General features: G+C 38.3%; 1 protein-coding gene across 1 annotated transcript in view; it reads left to right on the top strand.

The window, feature by feature from the left end:
* Nucleotides 1–9178, top strand: part of NEXMIF (neurite extension and migration factor) — a 147320-nt gene extending 138142 nt beyond the window's left edge. The window contains exons 2-4 of the mRNA XM_029241208.1: nt 2874–2999; nt 3690–8064; nt 8661–9178. Of these exons, the coding sequence (XP_029097041.1) occupies nt 2921–2999; nt 3690–8064; nt 8661–8754 (4548 nt within the window). The 5' untranslated portion in view covers nt 2874–2920 and the 3' untranslated portion in view covers nt 8755–9178. The remainder of the gene's footprint in view (nt 1–2873; nt 3000–3689; nt 8065–8660) is intronic.
* The last annotated feature ends 13917 nt before the right edge of the window (nt 9179–23095 follow it).

Here is a 23095-nt window from a genome sequence, read left to right as displayed (position 1 = left end):
TTTTAATAACCCCACAAAATTTGCTATCTTAAAATGCTGATCAGTTGGGAAGAGCTAAAGCAAGCCCAGAGCTGTTTGTATTGTAGCTATAACGCAAGAGGGAAGACATATGGGAACATATGTATATGTATAACTGATTCACTTTGTTATAAAGCAGAAACTAACACACCATTGTAAAGCAATTATACCCCAATAAAGATGTTTAAAAAAATAAAAAATAAAAAAAAGAATTATAATCCCTCTCATGAATCATTTTTTATAAGCAGCCAAGGTATAAATAAATAAAAATGTGGGAAAATACATACCTTTAAGTTGTGTCATTTAGAGCTAAGATTTGAAAAGTCATAGGAAAGAACTGAAGGATTGTCTGCTCAGGATTTAGCCTTCTAATTCTGTAGGAAAAAAAAGCCCAAATAATTGATAATCATTAAGTTAATATCTAATATAGTACCTCTGTTAGTATCTAAGTTAGTATCTATGATACTCAGTTTGCCCTTTTGAAAAAAATAAGGGAGTTGCCTGGTGGTCTAGTGATCCCTGGTCAGAGATCCAGCCACACTGTGCAGCCCAGAAAAAGAAAAAAAAAAAAAGAACCTAGTAGAACCAACCTTACAAGGTGATTGTTAGTACAAAATGAGATAACTTCTGTAACTCTATCCAGCCCAGCACCTAGTGCTCCCTTCCTTTCCCCTTCCCAACTTATCAAGCTCCCATACCCCTCTCCACCTCTTCTTTATCTTTTGCCAAAGCATATTTCCTCTGTTCTCAACCCTTTAAGATTCCATTTACTGCAGAGCCATAAATCCTGGGTGCTTGGACAGATTTTTCTGAGAGGAAGTATATGTTCTTAGGGAAATAACATCCCAGAGTAGAGTTACAGTGGCACTAATATGTCCCATGACAAGTATTCTTGTCATGTCTGACAAGATTGGATAATTCTTGATACTTAAGTGCATTGCTCCTGTATATATTTTATGGTACATTAATTTTTGCTAATAATCAATACTTGTCTGAGGCAGCTGTTCTTTATTTCATTATCTGAAAGGGGGTATAAGTATAGATCAGTAACCTGTGGAAACGTCTCTCTACAGCCTTGTTTTGGCCAGGGTTTGGAAGTGGTAAGAATAGAGAAAGCATTTGTGTTCTAAGAAAAAAACACCTGGTTTCTTGGTCTGGAGACTTGGATTCCTTTGTTAGATCTGCCATTATGTTATTTTGTGACTTTATTTTATTTTTTGTTTCTCTGTGCCTTGGTCTTCCTGGTGATTAAAAATGGACTTCCTTGTAGTTAGCCTTAGGCATAAGGGACAAGAAGCCACTAAGTTATTGAAATCTACAAATAATTTGCCCCTTATCAAGTCCTTGGCAAGATACAATTAGTGGAGGGGTTAAAGAAGAGTAAAATGATACCTGAAGTTCTACTGAGTTCCTTTTTTAAAAAAGATACACAGAGTAATCCATGATGACAGTATGATTCCATCTGCCCATAGGGTCCTCTCTGAAGCAGAGGCTCAACCATCTGATCTGTTCATTCGATTCCACCACAAATGAGCCCTCCTTGCCAAAGGATGGTGACTTTGACATTGTTAGCCAAGCATCTCTACCTTTTAGAAATCTCCAGCCCTTCTTTCTGTGTAAATACAACAAGTAAGCATCTCTTTCTCTTTTTCCTGACACCTGTGGTTTTATTGGCTACTCTCAAGTCAGGTCTTGTATAAAATGAGAAGAAAGTTGGGCAATTATGATATATAAATATTAGGGGAACCCAAGATCATCTAACTTTTAAAACACTGAGTGATTGCCTAATACAGACTTCTTATTTTACAGATAAGGAAATAGGCCCAGATAGGATTTAGGGTTTAAAGATTGAATCATTTAAAACTGTCTTATACCCGCAATGCTGGACCTACCTTTTATAGTATTTGCATGTTTTAGAGTAAGTGAATATACAGTGGAGATTTTTATAATAGCTGCTTGGCCATCAGTAAAGTAGTCTATGCTTTTTAATAAAGGGATGGATCCTTGGCTGAGGAAAAGGTCTAGAGAAAGGGGGTTTGGAATAAATAGAGATGTATAGATGCTGTAGTGGCACATGGTAGAGACCTCCACCTTGAGTGGCTGTGCCTCATATCATTTTGCATATACCTACCCTCCAAGTAGGTGGGCAAGACATGAGGGGCTATAGATATGTGTTCTATACACTAAAAATACCAGATAATGCTGGGACATTTTCAGAAATTCCAGATCTTCTTTGTAGTCACATTTAAAAATCCTGCTGTGGGCTTGGAGAAATATTTGTCAAAACCAGAGCTCAGGTCATGAAAGCCAAGAAATCATGGAAGGAATTCTCTACCTCTTTCATACTTAGCAGTCAAATTTTAAGCACAGAGAAAATATGAATGGGATGTATATGTGTGTATATACGAATTGGCTTGTTTCGTTAAGAGCTTATGATCATCTGAATTAGAGATGAGACAAACAGAAATAAAGCCAATCATCTCCACATGTACACACCCCTTGTCTCAGGTTAGTCTGGGCTCTACTTTGCGTCCTTCCTAATTGGATGACCATGATTAGGTTAAATGTATTACTATCTGGAAGAAGATGTAAGTTTGCCTGCTTCCTCAGATTTCAGTTTTGAATGGTATGGTAGCCTAGAGGAGACAGAAGGATCTAGAATGTGTGAATGAAGTGTGAGTTTCCAAATTGACTTATATAGTAGGTATAAAATATGAAACAAAAACAATAGTGGCTATGAAGCCAGTCTGGAAATAGGTAAATTCCAGTGAACATTTTAAAACCTCTCTAGCTGAAATGAGCTTAAAACAGAGAAGAAAATTTGATGACTGATATTATGTATTTGAAATGTGCAGGTTGGACAGCATTTGGACTTGGAATGAAACAATAAGAGGTTCCATTCATGGATAACCAACAAGATAAGGCTGTTGTTGCCTCAGCCAATGGAGAAAACACTATGATTAATGGGGTCAAGGAAAATGGTAAGGGAATTTAATTGTGGTATGTAATATCTCTCCCAGTAGTCCTTTGTTAGTACTATAGATTTTCGGTATCCACAGAGCTGGGGCAAGTTAAGTCTAGGATGCCTCTGAGATAGGAGTTAATCCTAAACTTTATTCCACCAGATCTCTAACTGGACTAGAAGGGTCTCTAAGAGGTATCAAATCCAACCCCTTTGCTCTCCCAAATCATCTCTATCAAATGGATACTTAAGTTCCTCTAAATTCCTGGTGAATTAGAAATATGCTCTGATGTGAAGTTTGGAATGTTTAGACTCAGTAGGAGCTTCCAAAACATAGGTGAAGGATAGGACTATGCCTCATAGTTCAAAACCATGAATATATCCCATCTCAGCATTTTCCCACCCTGAAAGATTTGACTTTCCAGTTGATCAAGCAATCCAATTTTTTCCTCATTTCTGAGGAGAGTGCCATGTGTGTCTGAAGAAAAAGCTGAACCTAAAAAATATTATTTTTCACTCGCATGAATGTTCAATACAAAATCAAGGTTGTTCTTTAACTCTGTAGTTTCTACTTCTAAAGTTAGAGAAGCTGAAGCTTAGATTTTATATCATAAAATCAAGTACCAGAAACTGATCAAGGGAAAGAGAGTTAATGAGTCTGGTCTAATACCTTTAACTTTATTTCTGTCATTTTTCCCCTTTTCTCTAGATTCAGAGGACCAGGATGTGGCAATGAAGTCATTTGCAGCTCTAGATGCTGCTACACCAATCCAGCCTATACTGGTGGCCCAAAAAGAGAACCTGATGTATCCCAGAGGTCTCCTGCCTCTGCCCTCTAAGAAGCCCTGTATGCAGAGCCCTCCCTCTCCTTTGGGCCTGATTGAAGCACCTGAGCATGCTGCTAATAGTGCTTCTGTGAATGCCATCTCCCTTACATCTGGTGTTTCAAAAGGCCTGAACACATGGTCACTGCCCAATGAGTGTGAGAAAGCTCCTTTTGCCATAATGGAGCCTGCAGGCATGTCAGCTTTGAATGGGGAGTGCCTCATGCAGCCAAGCCGGACTTGCTTGGGCTGCTTCATGGAATCCAAGGATGCAGTAGATCCTGAGCCAGGGATCAGTCTAAAAGTCAGTGATCTAAATAGGGATTATGAAACTTGTGCAGTCTCTGATATAGGGATTCAGTGTATTAATGCTGGAGAAAACATGAAATACGGAGAGCAGCTGCTCTCAGACCAGCTCCTAGGCTTCCCACTGCACAAATCAAGGGCAGGAGATAGACGAGAAGCCGAGAAACCTGACATTGACTTGGAGGACCCAGCTCAGAAAAGTTATTATGAGGCATTACTATTAGATAAGTGCAATACGGAAGAGGCTTTGCTGGCAAATTCCAATCAGGATTGGGGTTACTTTGAGACTTTTATTAGTGAGAGTAAGATTGAACTTCTTGACCTCTGTTCCAAGAATGAGCTGTCTGTCAACTTGTTCTCTGAAGAAGATGTGGATAACTACATGTTCGATGATGATGAGTCAACACTGGGCAGTGATGTCTGCTCCCTGAAAATTCGATATGAATCCTTCCAGGACAACGTTCGAGACAAAACCACCCTTTTGATGCAGGAGGATGCCCAATTCAACTTTTTTCCCAGTGTCTTCACTACCTGCCCCAAGCGGGAGTCTAAGAGTGGGGCCCTGAAGCAGAGCAGTGATCTTTCCCAATTCAAGGTCCCTGATGTGAGCATTATCTGGGGGGAGGAAGATAAAATCTTGGACAAGAAAAAAGGCAAAGAAGAAGGCCAGGAAGACAAAGGTGTAGAGAAAAATGATGCAAAGGATAATGGAGAAAAATCTGCCTTAAATAAACCATGCAGTGGACCTGAAGTAGAGCAATTTAAGAATCCAAAGCAAGGCCATCTTGCCAATTCCTTGGAGGCATCAGGGAATTTTAGTGATGACAGTTCCTTCATTGAGGTCTCTTATGATGCCATGGGGGAGATCAAGGACTGTAGCCGCTATATGGCTCGGGACACTAATTCTGGCAGCTCCTCCTCCCAGCAGAATTATGGGCTGCGAGCCAAGAGAAAAGTCAGGTATAGTGAAGATTATCTATATGATGTTGACTCACTAGAGGGTGAAAAGGTAAATGAGAGGAAGGAATGGCTGCCAGGTGGTTGTAAAGAGGAAGATGATGATGAATGGTGTCCCAAAAAGAGAAGAAAAGTAACTCGTAAGGAGCCCCCTGTTATTATCAAATATATCATCATTAATCGTTTTAAAGGTGAGAAGAACATGCTGGTGAAGTTGGGTAGGGTGGATGCCAGTGAGACAACAGTGAATTTGAGTGAGACGCAGCTCAACAAATATTCCAAGCTGGCCCCCTTGAAGGGCTTCTGGCAAAAGAAGAAAAAGCAGAGAAACAGCAATTCAGACTCCAACAAAACACCCTTATGCCAAAAGCAAAGCTTTGAACCAGGTAGCTTTGAGGTGTCATTCCTGCCACCTGCTCGCAAACGAAAATCTAAACTTGGCAACAGGCACAGGATTCAAAGAATCCCATCCATGGAAACTTCAGCAAGTGGTAAGCAGGTTTCATTCTGCAATGATGAGAGGCAAGCTAGTAGTCGTAAAGAAGATGGAGGCCTGAAAGGTACACTGAAGTCAGCACCTCTGGCTGCCCCCGGCTGTGCAAATGGATCACATTTAAATGACATCACAGGCCCTGACTCAGTGAAAGTCAAAGCCCAAGATGCACAATTTAAGGGGCCAGAGAGGAAAGTGCTCAACAAAATCAAATTTAAAAGTGAAGCCAGGTTAAAATCCAAGAAAATCAAAGCTGGGCAAGAAAGCAAGCCAGTTGTTCAAATGACCCCTCTTTTGGGAGACCAATCTTCCAAGGCTAATTCAAAGAATGAAGCTATTCCTGGGACCTCAAATGGTTCACATCTATCTGAATTTCATGAGACAAAGGTTGCTAAGAATTCTACTTTCCTACCAACCACTTGCTCTTCTGAAATGCCTCTATCATCTGCTCATGTTGCCAACAATATACCTGTTATCCCTGGAGGGTATTTGCAGACATTGTTAGATGCTTCTGACTTGTCAAATAATACTGGCATTTCATACTTCACTCAGCATTCTCCAGAGCAAAATGAAGTCAGCCTCACTCAAACAGAAAAATCATTTGTACCTCTCCAGCCTGCCCAGGACTGTGTGCTTTCCTCGCCTTCTGAGTCTGAGCTGCTTCAATCATCCCAAAACTTCAAAATGGAATCAAGCAACTATGGAAATGTGTGGCCCAACAAACCTACTTCTGGCTCCCAGGAATTCATGGCTGCAGTCTCAAGGGAGATAGCTCCAAACCAATCATGTGAATTTGGAGTCTCCCAAGTAGTTTCCATGGAAAATAACCTCACAGCTACAACATACAATCCGATCTGCCTCAACAGCGGTGGCAGTAGTTGCAACAAGGTCCTGTATGCGTCTGTGCAAGACACCCAGCTCTCATCTGATGACTCTTATCAATTATGTCACTTTAATAATGGAGAGATCTGCTTTCCTTTCCAGCAGGGTCCAGTGAATATGGATGATGGGCGGCTCTTTAGCTTTGATTCTATGGCCCCACTCTCTGTCAACTCAAGCAATTATTGCTCCTTAAGCTTGAAGTCTTGTGAAAAGGATGGTGATGATGATATCACTGATGACTTCCTGGCCCATTGCAGCCCCAAGCTGGTGATCCAGCAGAGCATTGATGAAATAGCACCACTAAAGGAGTCCACTGACCTCCTGGATATCTCCAACTTCACTCCTGACAAATTCCGCCACTCTTCCCTCTCAGAGATGTCCCCACCTGACACCCCCAGTCTTTCCCCTCAGATTACCAGATGTGAGAGTATCAAGACACTAGGAACACTAAAGGTGTTCCAAGAGGGTGTCCCAGGAATACTGGGCAATATGGAAAAAATCAAATGGGACTGCAGTACCCTTTCACGGCAGGTCCAAGTGGATGATGGATTTACTTTAAATAACCATCAGTTTCAATTCCATATGTTCAATGATGAGGATTCTGTCAGCCTGCTCCAAAAAGCCCCTTGCTTATCAGCGTTTAATGATCCATCTGGTCAGATGAGTACTAACAACAAGGTGTCAAAATCAAGAAAGAAAAGTTCACCCAACAAGAGTGGGGCTACGAACCAAAGCTCTTCTCAGAAAAACAACAGGAAAAAAAACCCCAAAGCCAACAACAAAGGGATTGAAAAACCACCTGGCAAAACCTCCCGCCAGGTCCCTAAGTCAACAAAGAAAGGGAAATTCATGGCTGCAGTCAATGGAGAGAAAATGCAAATTGGCATCGGTCGTGGAGGAGGCCAAGTCAACAGCATATCCTCCACAGGGAAGACTTTGGCTGAATGTATCCAGCATAGTGGCCCTGTGGCCTCTATGAAGATGCCAAGTCAGAAGGGACTTTCTGGAGATTGGTCTTTGGGGAAGGAGAGCAGCCCAGGCTGGAGTGACATGAGCATGGGCACCAACACCAACAACCTTCTGGATGATGATCAACGGGAATTTCAGGAGCCTTCTTATATCTTGTCCAACATTGCCTCTGGTATGGCAGATGTGCAGAGATTCATGATGGCCTCCATAGAGCCCCTTTGCGAACCCATGGAGCACCATGGAGACCCCAATATATTCTACTCCCCTGAGTCCAATAGTCTAAAATTAAAAACACTCAAAATATTGGCTGGGACACCACAGGAATCTAAGAAAAAGGCCAACAGTGGCTCTCCAGGAGCCACTAAGAATCACAGGTCCATCAAGGGTGTGAGTAAAAGCAATGGGAAAGCAGCGATAGGTGATCCTGGTCGTGCAAGCATGTCTGGTTATAACGAGGACTCTCGCTCTGCCTTCTTTGATAAAAAGTATAATAACCTGAGCACTTTAGGCAATAATGGACCGACACACAAAAAGTTATATCGTCACAAAACCAGCTCCAAGGCCCTGAGAGATGAGAAGTGTAAGGGAAAGCGTATGGAGCGAGAACAGGTCCACAAGGATGAGGCTGGGACAGCTTCTTTTGAAAAACTGAGGTAATACTGCATCAAAATGGCTGAGATGATGCACCCTTAGCTTTCCTACTCTGCTAAGCCCGCAGTCCCTCATTTTTTTCCCTCTTGAAAGCAGTTTGCATGAAAGAAACTGTCCCATTCCCTTCTTTTTCAAATTAAAACGAAAAGAAAAAAGTGCATGAAAATCCCTATACCTCTAAGCCACACAAAAGATTGGGCAATTTTGTAGTGGCTTGACTAGGGATAAATTCTGACAAGGCTACTTTTTCTGCTAGTCAGCATTAGTTTTTACTTACTGAGAAAATACAACTAAAATATGCTCTTGAATGACTTGGGGAAGGGAAGGACTTTGCAGTGAGAAAATTTTTGAATAACAGAATTTAAAAGTTATATAGACAAAAATGCCAAGATCATTTAAGCAAAAAGAGCATAATTTGGAAAACAAAATCTCATCATTTGGCAATTAGGAGTGCTTTCTAGTGGCCCCTGCTATTTGTATCTTTTTCTGCATCGTACGGCATCTAGTATGATGTAAACAAATTTAGATTGTATGATCCCTTTGTGGGACATACACTAAAGCTAACTAAGATGGCATAAATTGTTTGGTTTTTCTGCAGGGATTCCGACTACAATCTCCTAAAAGCAGAAACAGCATTTTGGGTTTTACCTGTGTTTGAAGAAGAGACTCCCATTTTCCAGAAAGACATTTGATGTTTGTGTTTTATTTCTTTCAAAATATGCCTTGTGGTATGTATGTTGACATGTAAGTGCTTAAAGAAAAGAATTTTAAAGTGTGGGAATAAGTCTTTGGAAGCAAACTTTAATCTGATGTTCTATGTAAAAGACTTTAGAAGTCATACAGTTGCACAAAGTAGTTTATGCACTGTTTACCCAAGGGGAAAGGAAGTAAAACATTGTGCCAAACTACAAAAAAGTGACTGTATTGTATATATTTTTACTTCTATATCAACATTTGGTTGTGAGTATTTGGGGAGCTTGTCCCTGTTAATTTACTAGAAACATTCCAGTGATTCTTGCTATTAACCACCCCCACTTATGTGGATAGCACCTGTAGATCACAGTGGAAAAATATGTTGTGTTACACAATTTACCAAAACTTAAAGGATACTGTTTGAAATGTGCCAAATTTCCTTACCTCATCTCACAGATTCACCCCACAGTTTAAAGCTCATTAATTAAGTTTTAAAATATATATATCTATAAGCATACATACATTATTTTAAAAATTTAAATTCTGCTGTCCTGTGTGGAAACATGAACCATTAAACAAGGCACAATAAAGGTTTGTTTGTTCCATTGTATAAGGGTTAAAGTGTTGGAAAAGTCTGGAAGTCACAACAGCTAAGTCCATCAGGGACCCAAGTATATGCATTTACAGAAACTTTTACAAGGAAACAAAACAGCTGCTTTAAAGTTTGTTTTCTAAAAGCAAAATCTGTAGCTGAAAATTATTTAAAGTGCAAAGTTATATTGCTGATACTTTATATCTCAGTTTTATATATTTTATAATAGTCTGGGATAAATTATAAAATAGCTATAAAATTAACACTAAGATAAATGAAGTACATAGATTGCTTTTATTTAAGTAGTTTCCTAAATGTTTTATTCCAGTTTTGTCAAAAGTGCACTCATATCATGGCTTTAGTGTTAAGTGTTTAATCTTGCAATGCCAATGTCATTTAAAGAAAATGTTAAGGCATCTCAGTTTGACACCTATGAATCACATTCGATAAGCTGAACAATTTGTGATAACAACTAATTGGGGCCATATATACTTAGTCTGAGCATAACTAGTATTTGATGCCACACACTAAACTTAATTCCCAATCTTTAATATAAATTTTTGAAATCACATTTTTTTATTCAAGCCCTTTCCCTTTTTAAAAAATTTCACAGCTTCAGCATCCCTCACGACTAGCTTTTTCTTCCCCTTTATTCACCACTTGACTTCTAACATTTGGTCTATTTTCCTTGCACAGTTGAAGGCCTGTGTGTCTGATGACTGTTGCATTATGGCACAGATGAGATAATGGACGTGAAAGCGCTTTGTAGATCGTAAAGTGCTATAGAGATATAGGGGATTCATATTATTAATATTGTTGGTTGTTGTTGTTGTTACTCTTACTATTCTTACTAATATTGTTACTAACCTATTAACTTGTGAATATATAGGCTGCGGGTGGGAGGGTGGAGAATAAGTGGGTGGGGGAAAAGGGAATTTTAAAAAAAGGGAAGATGTTTCCAAAGGAAAAATTTAAGCAAAATATGAACCTACCTAGTCATTGCCACCTAAATATATTCACAAACAGAGAAGCAACATTTGAAAGTAGTCAGAGAGAAATGGAAGGAAGCCTGTCATATATATAAGTATACACACTTCCCAGTCCATGATTCCTTTTACCAGCCAGCTCTACTACTTACTGCTAGGTAGTAAAATGAACAAGCCTGTGTTCTTGATGGTGTGATTGTGTATGTCTGTGGGGACAAGTGAGTGAAGAGCATTTCATGAGGCTGCTTCAGGCCTATTCCTAGGCTTTGTGTGTGGTGAGTCCTGGAAAATTACTTAATGGAAAGGCACCGGGTGCAACATGTCTCCTGCTCTACAGCAGCCATCCAAAAGGGAAAATAATCAAACTGGAACATTTTCTTCTATTTCTCCACTCTGATAGCTAGCTGTTTTTACTAAATGCTGTGGCTGGTTCCTAGGAACTGGTCTTTGTTTTGTTTTTGTTTTAATTTTTCTGTTTTGCAGCTGAATTTAATTTGGAATAACCAACTCTGCCTGTACTGTGATCCCCAAGACTCCAGATCTCAAAGTCACCTGTTAGCTTACAGGAATGGAGTGCTCTATATGTAATCAAAAGGTGGCAGTCAAATAAGGAATAAAGAAAATGTTCCATGAGTACAATGTGTTTTATAAAAATAAATATGGGAGAAGTTGTACCAGTTTTTCTCAGTATCAGTTCAGCTTTGGAGAATGGGGTGAGGTGGGGTAGAAGGACAGCCTGAAACTGTTGGAAATAAACAATTTCCTTGTCAGAACTTGCTATCATGAGTCCTTTGGAATGGATACTCTTTCAGTTGCTCCTATGGAGCCCATTAGGAGCCAATTCTAGGACATGGTTCATCCCTTTCTCCAAAGAGAATTGCCATTTTAAAGTACCTTTTTTCTTGGCCTACAGTGCATTATATGTTTTTAAGATTAAATTAGTGATTTGTAACTGATCATTTTGTACCAAAATGTAACAGGAAGCTGAGTTTGAGAAATGAGCAACAGGATAAGGCAGAAGATGATTATTCTCTTAATTGCACTTAATATCCCTCTCAGTACATTATGTTCTGAGTTCTTCAGTTTTTAGGGCTTTGTTGGTCCTGTCTCTGCTCTCACAATTCATTTTCTTCCTGTAACAGCATAGTAGGCCTGACTTTTTGTAGATCCCTTATTCAACCAGCTGCCTTAGTGGAGTGAGGACCAGTGATAGAAAAGTAGTGTTTTGCCCTATCGTTGATATCTCAAGTCAGCTATATGGAACTTTCCTTGGTCTGAAATCCCTGATTGCCACTCCCTTCTAACCTCTGCTCTCTGAGAAGCTGCTTCCTATGAATTCCTCCCCAACAGAATCCCATTTAATCTTACTTTCCTGGGAATGGTATTCTCCCGTATTCTCCTTACTTAATTTCAATTCTTGATCTTAGAATTTTTCTTCTTTTATAATCTTATATTCCACCTCCCCAAAGTGTCAGACTATAAGAACCTTAGCCAGGCTACTTTCTTCCAGAAGCTCAGAGGGAAACCTTCTCACTCTTAATTACTTTTAATTGCCTTGGCTACTTTCAAATCTAATTTTAAACGTGAACACACACATGCACACACACATGCAGAATTATATTGCATGACTAAGGAAAATTGGAAACTTCTTTTCCTTGAAGATCTATAAGAATAGATCTGATCCCTTTCTGCCCTGGTTAGTTGCTGGACTATGTGGAGCAGGGTGCTGAAACAGTGGCCTTGACCAAGGTTCTTCGAGACTTTGGGCGTTACGTTTGGTCTGTGACAACTGGCTTGAACCAGTGGCCTCTCCAGTGTCTCATATACCAGCTTCTTCACATGCTGCTTCCTCCCTGCTTTCTCTTCTGACTTGTTACTTTGTGCAATTATGTGTTAAGGCCTTACCTTTTCCTAAATGTTTTCAAACCTCCAGCACTACCTTGACCATCACTTCTTTAGCCATCTCCCTGAAGTCCTTGGTGCTAGGTGGGCTTTGTGACAACTTTCACCTTCTCTGACCTTTTTTCTTGCTGGGAAGCATCTGTATGTGTGCAGGTGGGATAGGGAGGGGGGGTAAGTGTGTATAAAAGAGAGAGAAGCATAAAGGATGCTCACAAGCTATAAACAACTCTGGCTAGCATCCTTTGTCCTGTTATGTGAGGTTCTGCAGTTGTAGTGAATTTCCATTTTAGTGAGTTCTAATTAGCATTTACTGCCTACAGGAGAAAAACCATATCCAAGGACCTCTTAACCAAGCTTGCTCTTACCAAGCTGAATCAGTCTAATGCAGATCTGCCACATCTTCAATTTACAGATGCTCCCAGAACAGTTCCAAGAATTACAGAGAGCTAAGTTTCTGCGCTGAAGAGAATGGAGCACTAGCTAGTCCTAACTATTGCTAGAACTAAAAGTATATGTTTTCTCCTGTATTATTGAGAAATTATCTAATTTAAGGAGTTTTTGTTTTCATTTAGAGATTTTTTAAGTGACTAACCATCACTACAGGAGTATGTCCTTTTTATGAAATAACACTAATATGAAATTCATTTTCTAATCATAAAATTCACTAAGCCCATCATTATGTTTGGAAGATTTAGTACCAAAATCAAATATTTTTAGCAACAAATAGGGATCTTGTCAACACAGTGTAGGCCTGGGATTTTGTAAAGGTTTCTCAAGGACCCAAATAAGAGAGAAAAGATTTTAGGTGGACTGTTTAACTTGGGAAACACTGTCATCAGCTTGAGGGTCCTCAGCCAGCATGGTATTATTTTGATAGCAGTACTCAGGCTACCCTTTAAGGCACACTTTTCACTCAGAGCATTAAACAGTAGCTACAGTCATGAAGCAGAGCTCCTATTGCAGCTACATGATACTTGAGATGTACTCTTGGTTTCAGAATAATAACTAAGAGGTAAAACATTGGAGAAGGACAATGTAAAACAGAGAGTTAATACAAAGTTTAAGGTGTGAATGAGGCTTTAAAATTGGTATCTGAGTAAATAGATGCTAAAGAAACACTCATCAACATGAGATGGAAAGGATGTCTATGCATCTAGCTGGCTCAGTGGTTTCTGAGTCTTAGAAAGACATCCCCTTCAAAGAGAAGAAAGGAGATATTTAAATCATTTTGCCTCCTTGAGAGATGTCTAGTTTTACAACACAAAAGAAAAGGCTTAGAATGAAAACTAGAAGAGGCCTTTTGTTTTTGACTCCCAGTGAAGGAGGGTAGAAAGCTTGAGATGCTCTACTGGGATACCTGTAGCACTGACTAGAGTTTGCTGCCTACAGAGTTTTGAATGTACTAGACCTTAATTTAATTTTCATAAAACTGAATGCACCTCTTTAGTAAGTTACTGATTTATGGTGCTAAATAAAATGATTATCTCCATTTTTTTCTCCTTTCCCAAGCCCCTTAAGCATTTAAGAAAATTTAAAATAAAAGTGTTAGAGGTCCTTTTTATGAATGTAACCTAAGTTTCTGTTTGACATATGACACTGCAACTTTAAAATGTTAGGAAATTATTTGCCTTTTTCTTTTAGAGTTAAGCTTTATAAATAATCTGTAGAGTCAATTGAATAAAGCTTAAGGATCACTCTTAAGACGCCTACAAAATCTTGTATATTTTTAAGTGTGCCAATTTGTAACATATTTTGTAAGTGTATATTTTTCTTAGAAAAGTGCTGTGAAGTGTCTGTATGTGAGAATTTTCCTTTTTCTGCACCACTAGGTGCTAATAAAAGGATATTTACTTCAAAGTTTCTGGTTTTAGAAACCACAATACAAAGAAAAAATACACTTTTGTTGGGAATTTTGTAACACAAAACATGTTGTGGAAGAGTGTAGTGATCTTGTGCAAAAGAAAATGAACATTTGTGAGCTTCTTGCTGTTTTATAGATTTTCTTGTAAATTATTCTTGTAACACCTCTGGTTTTGTTGTTCTTGTTGCAAAGGTTTTAAATATTTGTGATTGAGTGTATGGTGAAACTGTCATAATGTTACCTAGCTGAGTTTTGTTATTGTTTATGGAATAAATAAAAAAGAAAAGTTTAAAATACTGCTTTAGAATCATATGTAACAGAAACCAGCCATTTCTAATTAAATTCTATGTCCCAAATAAAAAGTTCTTCATTGTCTAGAGCAGTGTTTCTCAAACTATCTGTGGTGAGGGATCAATTTTTTCCTCCAATCCATCACAAACTAATACTATTATAAAACACAATAAGAATGATTTTTTAAGTGAAATTTTAAAATATATGCAAAATAAAAGCTCTCATGTACTCAATTCAACATGTAAAATTACATTTGAAAACAAACATAACAGGGAAAAATAAAAGAATTGCAAAAACTTGGTACCCTGTTTAAGACAAGTCCACTGATCAATGTCAAATTGCCATAGAAGGTTCTAACCACGCTTTGAGTAACACTTTGAGTAGGAACATCAGCATTACCGTCATCCGGGAACTCGTTAGGAATGTTGAATCCCAGGCCCTACAACAATTCTACTGAATCAGAATGTGAATTTTAACAAGATTCCTAGGTGATTTGCATGCATGTTAACATTTGAGAAGCACTGGGCTAGAGTTTTGTGCAGAGGACTTTTGCTGCCCCTCAAATTGGGGGATCATTTTCTAGTGTGTCCAGTCTTCAAAGGACTTAGAACAAATGATGTCCTTGTTTTGTGATCCAGACGGGTTCTGCAGACATGCAGTCCTCTCAAAGTGTCAAAGCTGTTTATTGAAAAGTAATAAATTTTACTTTGCCTGTTATCCAAAAGATGTCAGATTTTCCGTAATATCCTTTAATGGGACTTTCTCAAGTTCTAGCCTCACTGTGCTCAGTATTTTAATGTTGGCTATGTCTAGACAAACTGGACTTTGCTTCCAAGTATCCAGTCCATGTGAGCCACCCATGAGAACCTAGAGCCTTGGCTAACCACAAGAAGGTCATTGTGGCACACACAAGCCAACAGCCACTTCTTTGGTTTTAAATATCATTACTCAAAGAAATTGAAAAGGGACTTCGCTGGTGGCACAGTGGTTGAGAATCCACTTGCTAATGCAGGGGACATGGGTTTGATCCCTGGTCTGGGAAGATCCCACATGCCATGGAGCAACTAAGCTAATGTGCCACAACTACTAAGCCTGCACTCTAGAGACCGAGAGCCACAACTACTGAGCCCGTGCGTCACAACTACTGAAGCCCACACACTATAGAGCCCATGTGCCACAACTACTGAGCCCGCATGCTGCAACTACTGAAGCTTGCGTGCTTAGAGCCCGTGCTCTGCAACAAGAGAAGACACTGCAATGAGAAGCCTGCACCCCGCAACAAAGAGTAGCCCCCGCTCACCACAACTAGAGAAAGCCCTCATGCAGCAACAGACCCAACGCAACCAAAAATAAATAAAAATATATATTAAAAACAAAGAAATTGAAAAATGTGTATGAGAAAGTGGCCCTCTATTCTCGCTTGATGATCTCATTCACTTCCACCACTTCAACTACCACCTAGATTTCCACAAACCTCTCCTGAGTTCCTGTGCTATATTTCCAGTTATAGGCCGGTTATCTCCACTTGGACATTCTGCAAGTTCTTCAGACCTATCTATTCAAGATCATTTCAAAGTCCCTTTATCCTCTGAGTGTGTTCTAGCTCAGTGAATGGTGCTGCCATTCAACCAATTAGTGACCCAAGCCAGAGAGCAAGTTTCACTAGCAATTCCTTTCTCTTCTATCCTCACATCCAATTGGCCACTCTCAATTCTCCTGCCTTTCTATGCCCCCCCTCCCATTGACACTGCCTTAATTCAAGCTTTCATGGTGTTTCACCTGGACTATTGCAACATTGTCCTAATTCAGTGATTTCCAGACTTAGATTTCACACCTGGGAAATTTTTAAATATGGAAAAAGAAAAGGAGAAGGGAGTCTCTATAGTCACCAACTTTTTATTTTGCTAAGTAAAGACATTTTAAAAAATAAAACTTTTCATTATCAATTCACAGAAGATCATTTTAACACCAAAAGACAATCAGACAATCCTTTATTTAAAATGCACTATATTGTCTTTTTCTCTTCGCCAGGGACTATGAAAGACTGAAAACAACCTCTGAAGCCATTACTTTAAAGAGTAAAAAGAGATTTGGAGTTGCTGGATTAAAGAAGTAGGGGATGATAGAGAATGAGGGGCAGAGCAGTTAAAGCCCCCAGAATTGGACCCCTCTAATGTTACGAGGTTTTGTTTTTCCCAATTTCTATGAGTTCCCTGTGTGATGGATATCACAAATGTATATTCTTCACTCTGTTCAGGATTCAGAGGTGTATTCTAGGGAATGTGGCCCTAGAGAAAGATTCCTCTTGAACTAAATTAATGGCATGGTTGGAGTGGATAAGTGGTTCCATTATTTTCCCAGTAGTTTCACATTCCTTCTTTTCCCTCTTGGCCAAAGTTAAGATAGTACCAGAGCTTAAGGGGAAGACGGCAAGTCCTTTGTCTAAAGACATTTGATCTGCCTTGGAGTTGAGCTTTAAATGGACTTAATTTGGGAGAGAAGTGATTATCACACTGCTTTAATACAGTATTCTATTTAAAATAATTGGAGTTGTTGTAGTTATTAAATTTTTCAGGCCACATACCACTTTAAGAATCTAATGAAACCAATGGGTCTTTGCCCCCTGAAAATGAGCATACTCAAAAGTTTCAATAGAATTTCAGAAGATTCACAGGTTAGGAACTTCTGTATTAGAGACATGAATTCTCCAAAACATCTTCCTTGCATCATACTGGAGTATTGCTCTATCTCCTCCTCTCCACCGACCCAAGATAATAACTATCATTTATTTATTGTCTACTATGTGCAAGGCACTTTACATGAATTATAATTTCTCACAACAATTCTGCAAGAGAGGCGTTTTCTCTATTTTACATTTAAGAAAATTGGGACCCAGAGAGGTGAAGTAAACTTCCTCAAGATCACACAATGAATAGCCTTCAAAGACTTTTCACCAGAGATGACAAAGCCCTCTGTGCTTGTCCCATCCAAGCCCATGTCTCTAACTCAAGACACTTATTTCCAGCATAAACTATATTGCCTATACCACTTCAAAAATATGATTATAAATATTAATACTGACATTAACAATTATTCAATAAATATTTGACTCTGTGTCAGATATTGTACTAGGTGATAAGAAAACAAAAAATTTAAATACAGTTGACTCTTGAACAACATGGGCTTGAACTGTGCAGGTCCATTTATATGTGGATATTTTTTCAGTAGGAGATACTACAGTACTATAGGATCGGAGGTTGGTTGAGTCCGCAGATGCAGAACCGTGGATACGGAGGGCCCACTGTAAAGTTACATATGGAGTTTCAACTGGGAGGCGGGTCGGTGCCTCAACCCCTGTGTCAACTGTATAAAGCACATACCTTGCCTTCCAGGGGCTCACAGATGAAGCAGAAAGGTACAATTTAATAATTTAAAAATAAAAACACCCACTGGTCAGTTTAAGTTTAATAATCACACATAAAGTAACTACAGGTATACCTCAGAGATATTGCAAACTCAGTTCCAGACCACTGCAATAAAGCAAATATCGCACTAAAACAAGTCACAAGAATTTTTTGCCTTCCCAGTGCATATAAAAGTTATGTTTAACTATACTGCCATCTATTAAGTGTGCAATAGCATTATGTTTACAAAAAAACAATGTACATACCTTAATTTAAAAATGCTAACCATCATAGGGGTAACATCAATAATCAGTGATCACAGATCACCATAATAAATATGATAATGAAAAAGTTTGAAATATTGCAAGAATTACCAAAATGTGACACAGAGACACAAAGTGAACAAATGCTGTTGGAAAAATGGTGTCGATAGACTTGATCAACGCAGGGTTGCCACAAACCTTCAATTTGTAAAAAATGCAGTATCTTCAAAGTGCGAAAAAACAAAGCTCAATAAAACGAGGTATGCCTATAATGATTTGCTGTCCTTAAGCAGCCGAGAAGAAAACAATCTTCCATGCATTGTTATGGAGGGACTAATGTCACAAAATGCCACTCCCAGTAATCAATATCTCACCTTCCACCCTACCCCCTATTTTGGAATTGGAGTTGAGAATGAGCCGAGATCCACCACTTACTAGCTGCTAAATTCGTGACAAATTATTTTGATATCTCTGTATCCCCAGAGTCTCTGTCAAAAAAGAAAGAAAAAAACTAGTATAACAAGACTATCACTGGGACTTCCCTGGTGGCACAGTGGTTAAGAATCCACCTGCCAATGCAGGGGACACGGGTTCGAGCCCTGGTCCGGGAAGATCCCACATGCCGCGGAGCAACTAAGCCCGTGTGCCACAACTACTGATCCTGCACTCTAGGGCCCGTGAGCCACAACTACTGAAGCCTGCGCACCTAGAGCTCGTGTTCCACAACAAGAGAAGCCACCGCAATGAGAAGCCCAAGCACTGCAACGGAGAGTAGCCCCCACTTGCCGCAACTAGAGAAAGCCGACGTGCAGCAATGAGGACCCAACGTAGCCAAAAATTAATTAATTAATTATTTTGAAAAAGACTATCACTCCCATAGACTTATCATGGATTAAAGATCACACTTGTGAAATCTTGGGACCAAGCGGGCAGTCAGTTAATACTTAACATTTGCTATTTTTTAACAGATGTGTACAGGTATTTTCTTAAAGGTTCTTAAGTTTGATTCCTTAGAAATCACTCCAGCATCTTACCCCCAAGTATTTTTTTTTATTAGGCTAAAAACTAAGAAAATTAGTAAACTCCTGTCTCAAAAAGCCTTTGATCTTTTTTGGAGAAAGATGCCATTTTTCAAAATGAAATTAAAAGAGTTATTATATTAAACAATAATATGTTTTATAATTGCATGTGTGTAATAGTTCTATTAGAGTTAATTTATTATCAGTAGCAGAATGAAGTAGTTAAAAGTTATAAATTATTAATCAAGATACCTGGGTTATATTCCTGGTTTTGCCACTAAATTGGTTTTAAGAAAAACAAGTCACTTCCCTTCTGGGCCTCAGTTTCCCCGTTTGGAAAATGAAGAGGTTGGGCTAGATGGCTTAGCATTTAAGAGCATGGAGTGTGAAGTAGACTGCCTCGGATTGAATTCTATTGTCTCATCTTGTTAACAATAAGACTTACCTCAATTTCTCCATCAGTAAAATGGGAATAATTATGGTGCCTATCTCACAGGATTTGGGGAATAATTAAATGAGATAATGCATATAAAGCATTTAAAATAGTGGCTGGTACATATATAAGATACTCAATAAATATTAGCTATTATTATACTGCAGGGCCCTTCCTTTTAATTTAAAACCCATTATCTGGGCTGCTGTGGCAAAATTAGAAATTACTGAAGCAACTATGGACACTTGTTCATTAATCAATTAATTAATTTAACAAATTATTTTTGAGCACCTACTGTGTACCAGGAACTATGCTCGGTACTGAGGATGCCAATGGTGAGCAAAATGGGACTTTGACTCTCTCCTCATAAAACTTATATTAGTTTAAAAATCACTTTGATTATGAACATATGATTTAAAACTAATAAGAGCTCTGAAGAAAATGAACATAGTTTCATGAGAACCACTGACAAAGAAACCTGACCTGATACTGAGACTTGCACCCTAAGAATGAGTAGGATTGACCTAGGTGAAGAGGAATATGGAGGTGAGAGTGGGAGATTTCCCAGAAACACCACATACAAAGGACCTTTGGCAGAGAGAAGCCTGCAGTACTTAAGGAACTAGAAGATGGCCAGTGTGGTTGGAAAGGAGTAGAGATGAGGTCAGAGAGCAATGCTTCGTGTGTTCCAATTTGGTCACATTTTATAGGAATTTTAATTATGCAAATTTGAGAGTACAATACAAAATATTGAGAGTTGGACTGTGCAACTTTTGAAATAGTTCAAATTTAAAAATCATCAGAAAGACCACAATTAGTTTCAAAATGGGCAGGTATGTGAGATAATCTGTTATGCTACTGTCACATTTTGATATTATTTTAGCCATTAAATAAAAATACCTTCCGTCTTTTGTCAGAATTATACCAACTTTGAATTAACAAGCCTTTCATGAACACACACACATAAAATGCAGACAGACCTCACTTTGTTTTTTGTTTTTTTTAGTTCCACATATGTGATAACACAGAATATTTGTCTTTCTCTGTCTGACTTATTTCACTTAGCATAATACCCTCTAGGTCCACCTACATTATTGTAAATGGCAGATTTTCATTCTTCTTTATGGCTGAGCAATATTCCATTGTGTGAGATATATATATAATCTTTATCCATTCATCTGTTGATGAACGCTTCAGTTGCTTCCATATCCTGGCTATTGTAAATAACACTGCTATGAACATTGGAGTGCACATATATTTTCAAATTAGCATTTTCGTTTTCTTTGAATATATACCAAGAAGTGGAATTGGGGAATCAAATGGTCATTCTATTTTTAGATTTTGAGGAACCACATTTGTTATTTGTGGACTTTTTGGTGATAGCCATTCTGACAGGTTGTGTTTAGGTTTTGGTCAGTTAGTAGAATAGTGATTCCGGCTGCTAGTACAGGTAATGATAACAGAAGTAATACTGTTGTGATTAATACTGATCATACAAATAATGGTGTTTGATATTGGGATATAGCGGGTGGTTTTATATTGATAATAGTGGTAATAAAATTACTACTATAGCTCATTGTGGTTTGGATTTGCATTTCTCTGATGATTAGAGATGTTGAGCATCTTTTCATATGGCTGTTGGCCATCTGTATATCTTCTTTGGAAAAATGTCTGTTCAGGTCTTCTGCCCATTTTTTAAATGGGTTGTTTGGGTTTTTTGATATTGAGTTGTATGAGCTGTTTATATATGTTGGATATAAACCCCTTTTAGGTCATATAATTTGCAAATATTTTCTCCCATTCAGTAGATTGTCTTTTTGTTTTGTCAATAGTTTCCTTTGTTGTGGTCCCACAACAAAGTTTAATTAGGTCCCATTTGCTTATTTTTGCTTCCATTTCCTTTACTTTAGGAGACAGATCAAAAAAATATTGCTATGATTTATGTCAGAGAGTGTTCCACCTGTTTTCTTCTAGGATTTTTATGGTTTCAGGTCTTACATTTAGGTCTTTAATCCGTTTTTAGTTTATTTTTGTATATGGTGTGAGAAAATGTTCTAATTTCATTCTTTCACATGTAGCTATCCAGTTTTCCCACTACCATGTACTGAAGAGACTGTCTTTTCTCCATTGTATATTCTTGCATCCTTTGTCATAGATTAATTGACCATAAGCACGTGGGTTTATTTCTGGGCTCTCAAATCTGTTCCATTGATCTATGTGCCTGTTTTTGTGCCAGTACCATGTTGTTTTGATTACTGTAGCTTTGTAGTATAATCTGAAATCTGGGAGCATAATATTTCCAGCTTAGTTCTCTTTTATTCTCAAGCTTGCTTTGGCAATTTGGGGTTTTTTGTGGTTCTATATGAAGTTTATGATTATTTGTTCTAGTTCTGTGAAAAATGTCATTGGTATTTTGATAGGGATTGCATTAAATCTGTAAATTACCTTGGGTAGAATGGACATTTTAACAATATTAATTCTTCCGATCCAAGAGCAAGGAATATCTTTCCATTCCTTTGTATCAGCTTTAATTTCCTTCATCAATATTTTATAGTTTTGAGAGTATAATTCTTTCACTTCCTTGGTTAAGTTTATTCTAGTTATTTTACTCTTTTTGATGCGATTATAAATGGGATTGTTTTCTTCCTTTCTCCTTCTGATAGTTCATTATTAGTGTATAGAAAAGCAACAGATTTCTGTATATTAATTGTATTCTGCAACTTTACTGAATTCATTTATTAGTTCTAATAGTTTTTTGGTGGAGTCTTTGGGGTTTTCTATATATAGTAATTGTGTCATCTGCAAATGGTGACAGTTTTTCTTCTTTTCCAATTTGGATACCTTTTATTTCTGTTATTTGTCTGGTTTCTTTCTGCTTAAGAGCTCATTCCACAATTTATCTCTTTCTGCATGCATTTAACAATAAACAGAAAGGAGAAATCAGGCCTCACCTTCCACATTTTGCTTGGAAATCTCCTCAGCTAAATATCCAAGTTCACTACTTACAAGTTTACTTTCCATCCAATGTCAGAACATGATTCAGACAAGTTTTCTGCCACTTTATAACAATGATCACGTTTCCTTCAGTGTCCAATAACTTGTTCATTATTTCCTTCTAAGTCCTCACCAGAAGCACCTTTAATGTTCGTATTTCTACCAGCTGTCTCTTTGATGCAATCTAGGGTGTCTTTTTAAAATCAAGCACCTCAAAATTCTTCCAGCCTCTATCTATTACCCAATTTCAAAGCCATTTCTACATATTTAGGTATTTTTTTATAGCAGCATCCCACTTCCCAGTACCAAAATCAGTATCAATTTCCTAAGGCTATTATAACAAAGTACTACAAATTGTGTGGCTTGGAAAAAACAGAAATTATTATCTCACAGTTCTGGAGGCTAGAAGTCCAAAATCAAGATGTTGGCAGGGACTTGCTCCTTCTGAAACCTGTAAGGGAGAATCCTTCCTTTCCTCTACCTAGTTATTGGTGGCTGACAATCTTTGGCAGTATTTGGCTTGTAGCCATGGTGCTTCAATTCCTGCTGCCATCATCATGTGGAGTTCTCCCTGTGTGTGTCTCTGTCTCTGTGT

This window comes from Monodon monoceros, unplaced genomic scaffold (genome assembly GCF_005190385.1).
Source record: "Monodon monoceros isolate NGI ecotype Baffin Bay Population unplaced genomic scaffold, NGI_Narwhal_1 Super_Scaffold_22, whole genome shotgun sequence".
In the NCBI taxonomy this organism is placed as follows: domain Eukaryota; kingdom Metazoa; phylum Chordata; class Mammalia; order Artiodactyla; family Monodontidae; genus Monodon; species Monodon monoceros.
Note: the sequence above shows the minus strand (reverse complement) of the source record. Positions and strands in the feature narration are given on the sequence as shown.